Here is a 6,000-nt window from a genome sequence, read left to right on the forward strand (position 1 = left end):
TTCTGCTCCCAAGGAGTGGCAAGAATTGATATCCATCTATTCATTCTAGTATCTGGCCCCAGGGATAACAAAGGAGGAATTAGATCTTGCCGAACTGAGTACTGAGTCTCTGCTCCCTGCTATTTACTAAAGGAACTTTTCAAATAAATATTGATCCTGTATTTGGATGTACTGTACAATCACATTGTTCCCATCTCTTAATTTCCCAGTCACTAGGCTTTGCATCCTCACAGTCTCCTTCAGACAGAACTCCAACTGACTTCAAAAAATAAAACAGGAACCACCTTGATGTTGTAAAATGGTAAATATAGCTATTGCAACACCACACCGAGAATATGAAAGGCAACTTCCTTCTAAGGGTTCTGCTTTATGGTTAGGTACTTTCTTCCCCTGCCCCCAGAACCTGCTTCATTTCCCCCCCACTCATTCCATATACTTCCTCAGAAATGGTTTTGCCTTAACAAGTTACTTGTTACAAGAGATGTAGCAATTTGTGACAGAGTCACATTTTAATGTGCATAAAAATTAGCATAGGCTTTGAAAGTACAGAAGAGCTGTGACCAAGGCTGAGGAATGCTATTTGCCCTCAACTAGAGGCACACTCAAAATCTGGTGAATCCAAACTGCCTCTCTATCCATTTGCAAGCTCTTAAGTTGATTGCTAAAGAATGCATGATATATATTTGGGAAGTCTGAAGCTGAATTAAAAAGAAATGGAGATTGCAGAATGAGGCTGCATTGCCTGCTCTGGAGAGGCATGACACTGACAGAATCAATTTGCTGCTCTGGATCCAGATTTGCTGCTTGAAGCTCAGCTGGCAATGGTGGCTAGTTATAAATGGTTTTTGCGTGCCCAGGCAAAGTCCCCACCCCACCCCTCTGGGAACCAGACCTCAGGATCAAGCAGGAGGCACGACAACATCCTTAGGGATTAAAATGGCCACAACTTTATTGAATTTCACATGTAGGAAACCTTGGCACAGGCACTGGGTGTGTATCCCTCTCAGCTCCCCTGCTGGGGGTTTGAGGCAAGTCACGGTCGAACGGGAATATGGGGCCACTGCAAAATGTGTGTTTACGCAACTGGCTCTCTCCCACGTCGCTGGGGGGAGTTCTATGGCCCACTTGTTGTGCCCTTGTGGACAAAGACTCCCCTCAAGACCCCTTTAACAGGGTATCCTGGTGTCGCTGCCGCAAAAGGGATGTCACCACTTTACCCTCTTTCAGTTGTTAAGACTAAAGGATTCCGCCCAATGCCTAAAATCGCCAAAATTGTGACAATTGCTATGAGGTAGACAAAACCTGTAGAGCAGGGGAAATTCTTTCCCAGCTGTGAGAAAACAGCAGCCACTGTACAACCATATCAATGCCAGAGAACCCAAAAGAAGAAAGGTTAGCCTGTAAGAAAAAACAAGATTAGAGGTCAGCTCTGGCCCCTTTTTATGCTTCTGGAGTGGACCAGAGTGAAGCCTGCTCCAACTCAGTCCGCTGCTCTTGCCCCACCCCCAGGCTGCCGCGGATAGGTTGGAATTTGAATCTGGGTTTGGTGGGAACCCATCAGGCACTGCGGCAGCCAGGAGGGCGGAGCAACTGCCCACGGAACAGTGTGGCTTCAGGAGGATGGTGAAGCCGCGCACCGAGTTGCTAACACCACCCACAACCAATATAAAGTCATTTTGAGCTCCATCTGGGAGAATAAGGTTTTTGCCACCTTCTACATGACTTGGTGAACTTTAGGATCAAGCAGAACACGCTCCTTTCAAGGCAAATCAGCACGATGATTAGAACTAATATCAGTTTTAAAATACACTTGCATATAGATTCTTGCTGTTGTTACTTCTCTTACAAAGGGACTCGTTATAAGGCTGTTCACTGTTTGTTCCCAACTCCTCTAATACTGTGAGCTGCCCTGAACACAGCTACAGAGGAAGCATCTAGTAAGAGTTAGGCTATGAAAAAGGAGATCTATCCTGTGAGCAGAATAGAGCACTCATGAAGATGCTACAACTGAAGTCACATGTGCACTTTCATTTTCCCCAGCTTTTCTGCCTTAATGGTGCACCAAGGCATCAGCCATACCTATGGTGTGTCAATTCAGACAATCATGGAATTACAGCTAGTACAAGCAAACTCATTTCATATCATGTTCCCGGTTGTAATTTTCAGTTCCATTACAAATCATGGTTTCTCAGGTCTGATGTCACACTGAACCAACGTTAAGGTTGAACTATGGTGCAATTGTTTTAATTCATTCAAATTCAAAATGGGTCCATCACTTTTCTTTTGTTGCAACTTTGTTGCCCAACACAAGGTGGAAGGGTTTACATTTATATATATATGTATGTATTATGATCCCTAGTCCTTCAGATGGACCTCAGAACAGAATGTGTGGTTGTCAGAATTTAGCATTCCATGTAAATGAAATTCATTGCAGGAATGCCTCCAACGATGGCATTTTCATGCACCTTACAAAAATCAGTGAGATCACTACAGACAAAAGGAATTTAAAACGTGGGCAGATGTTTCAACCTTACAGAAAACTTTTGCTTCTAAAAATTAAATTTTAAAATGTAACAACATGAACCCTATACAATATAGCACATACAATCAACAGAAAATAAAAAATACAATCCTCAGCTGAAACAAAGTAAATATATTGTAGAGATTTTAGAAAATCAGTGTTTGTCAATGGAACATTAAATAAACCTGTTTGATGTGGGGAAATAGCTTGATTTTCACATCAAAAGGCAATGAATTTTTCCCATCGCAGAGTACAAGCAAAACTAGACTAACTCTGGAATCTGCAGACAGAGCCTAAAATAACCTCTATTCTAAAGCCTGAATAAACTGCCCATATGAGACTTCAGGCATTTGAAAAATAATCCCACTTTGGCGAACTTGAAATTTTGCTGATAATTAGTTACGACTGTTGGGTACAAAAGAAAGAATTTGGCCGAAAGCATAAATTGTTTTTCTTCCAACTGTGTGTCAAGAGAGCATTCCTGAGTTCCCTTTCTGTCATATCATATGCATGAAGAACCTCATATCCCAATTCATCTGTGTCAAAAATACACTGTCAATATTATACTCTCACGCTTTCTGGACGCTCTGATTTTAGCTGCCCACTTTAGCTGCACATGATTAAAGCAGACAGCATTAGGGTAGAAGGGCTGATTCTGCACGCTATCCACACTGAGCCAAACATTTGGACACACACACACTACATGCATAAACAAACTGTATGAGTATAATCAGAAAAGCCCCTATACAGTATTTAAGAGCAATTAACTCTGTTCTCTTTCTAAAAATTAAGCCTTTGAACCAATCTATATCGTGTAAAAAGGGTTGTTGTGCAATGAGCCCTTTATAAAAACATATAAAACACAAAAATATTTCATCAACACAAGCATCCAGTGTTCAATGTTTTATCATTCTTATTCATTTTTCACAGCCACAGGTGAGGTAATAATTTTCACACACAAGTGTATTTGCAGATAACTACTGCATATATAGTTCTGATCTGTATCTTCCAGGGACAATTATTACATCCAGCACAATCCTAACATTGGTCTATTCAAAAGTTGCCCCATTGAGTTTAATGGGACTTACTCCCAGATAAATGTGTATAGGGCTGCAGGCAACAGATGAAAATGGGTTTGTTCAGCTCCTTGGAACTTACACAAATCCCAAATTCAATCCAGCTACAGATGAAGCAAATAAGCTATCTAATTCTATTTGCACCTTCGCTATATCTGCAACCTTCTAAAGTGATTTGTAATGGCTACGTCTTCTATCCAAAGAAAATCCTCCATTAAATTGTATGGCTGTTGAAAGCTTTAGGTTGCCAAACCAGGTTTGCTTATTACATGAGTTGTGAAACATAACTGACACCTAAAGATTGCTTTAAACCTGCATTTCAAAACCTAGTGGAAGCTCTGAACCCATTTTGCAACTCAAAATTCAAGGTTTCCCAGTAAGAACAAAGATCTTCAGCTCTATATTTTATTTATCATTACTGCTTTTTAAGAAAAGGGGAAAAACAGGTGGTATGCAAATAGGTATGTTTAAGATATCACTAGCCCATTTGGGCAAAGCTGTGAAATTAATTATTGCTCCAAGAGAAACACCCTATTGAACTCAAATACAATGTTTAGGTAACAGTGTACGCACATTGTGGCTTGATGACCGATGCATAACTCAATAGATTTCAACAGTCAGATCTCTGCAGAAATCCCCAGGACTGCACACACACACGCAACAGTAAGAGGCAAGATTTGGACCAAATTTCATCCAGAGGCACAGACGTCCACACAAACAGCTGGTAGTGTCAAGGCTGTTCGACACATTAGTAGCCTTGTTCTAGAATCATTTGTAGCAAGACCAGGGAAGGAAAGCACAACTATCTTTTTGGGCTACACAGTACTAAAGAGACACTTAAGTAGGGGCTACCTTCTTGTAACTAGGATTATTAAGAGTGAAGGGACGAGACGAGAACTTATCCATCTTATGGGGTGAAATGCCAATAAAGGTATGATCTGCTTAAGGAGACAGCAAGTGCATTTTCCTACCTTCAGGCAGTTGGATAATGCTTTGATATGTTGTGGGTGGGAGCAAAAAATAGATGTTAAGAGAGTTGACCCCACCTTGCTCAGAAAATGGTAAGGGTCTGTTTTTAGGAGGATAGCCAGTACCCAAGTAAGATCTACCCTGGAATAAAGGTGTCATGGGACATTTACAGAAGGCACCAATAGAGCAACTTTCCACCCCAATCCCACACTGTGGGTGGGAAACCTGGGGCAAGATCAAAGGCGGGCAGCCAGTGCTGAATATGTCAGGCAGACTGCTGCCATCCCTCCGTGAGTTCATTTCAGCCAACGCTCAGCTCTGGAGAAACAGGTCTGCACTCCGGAAGCGGCGTGTATTACAGGGGAAAGGCATGCAAACGGTGTTCGGGTCAACCTTTAGCATCTCCACTGTAGGGCTGGGAGAACCTCTCTGCCTGGAAACCCCGAGTGCCGACTGCCAGTCCGAGTCGCGCAACACTAAGCTAGGACCAAAGGTCTGACTCGGTGTGAGGCAGTTTTCCTTCGAAAGGCTGCCTTGATCCCTCATCTGCGAGATCCGGGGCCTTCCAAGAGAGAAGGCGTGACTGGCCGGCAGGCGTGTGAGCCCCGGCACTTCTGCCTGAGTCGAGCCCGGCTCCCTCCCTCCCTCCCTCCCTCTCCCCCTTGGCTCACCCGGAGCCAGCCGCGGTGGTGGCCTTGATGGAGTTGATGCGCAGCCGATTGGCCGTGTCCTTCAGGGCCTGCAGCGTCTGCTGGTCGGGCTTGTGATAATCCTCCATGGCGAAGCAGGAACGTGGCCGGCGGCGGGCTCGGGTTGCAGGCGGCGGCGGCGGCAGGAGCTGGAGCGTGTGGCGCTGGACAGGCCCGGGCTCGGCGACTGAGGCAGGAGAGGCGGAGCTGCTCGGCCGGGCGAGGAGGGGCCAGGCGCCGGGGCCACCTCTGCCAGCGGCGCGCGGGCGGAGTCCTGCCTGCCTGCCTGGCCCAAAAGCCCCCGCCTCCCCAGCAGCGCGCTGCCTGCGGACTGAGCTCTCCCGCCCGCCTGCGAAGGCCAGCCGCTCCCCTCCCGAGGAAGAGAGGCGCGGCTGAGGGGCAGAAAACAGCCGCGTCCTCTTCCCTCTCGCTCCGCGCGCAACGGGAGCAGGGCGCGGCTGAGCGCCATTTGCGCAGCGGAAAAGCCCAGGGTGCAACTCAGCCCGCGTAGGGCGCAGGGCTTGCTTTCTATCCGGCCCTCCAGGTGCTGTTGGACTCCGGCTCCCATCACTCGCAGCCAGCACGGCCAATGGTGAGGGATGCTGGGAATTGGAGTCCAAGAACACCTGGAGGGCCCGCAGTTTTTCCCCAGCCCCGCGTTGCAATGGCATTCTGTGCTTGCGATGTTGCTTGGCTTTAAAGCGGAGCAAACTGGTCGGTTGGGGGGGGGGGGACGCTCAAAAAT

At 46.1% G+C, this 6,000-nt stretch overlaps 1 protein-coding gene across 1 annotated transcript in view; it reads right to left on the bottom strand.

Moving 5' to 3' along the window:
- Window positions 1-5,730, bottom strand: part of TKT (transketolase) — a 43,351-nt gene extending 37,621 nt beyond the window's left edge. The window contains exon 1 of the mRNA XM_083489316.1: window positions 5,238-5,730. Within this exon, the coding sequence (XP_083345442.1) occupies window positions 5,238-5,344 (107 nt within the window). The 5' untranslated portion in view covers window positions 5,345-5,730. The remainder of the gene's footprint in view (window positions 1-5,237) is intronic.
- Window positions 5,731-6,000: the final 270 nt, after the last annotated feature.

Source organism: Podarcis liolepis, assembly GCF_965112155.1.
Source record: "Podarcis liolepis genome assembly, chromosome: 2".
In the NCBI taxonomy this organism is placed as follows: Eukaryota; Metazoa; Chordata; class Lepidosauria; order Squamata; family Lacertidae; genus Podarcis; species Podarcis liolepis.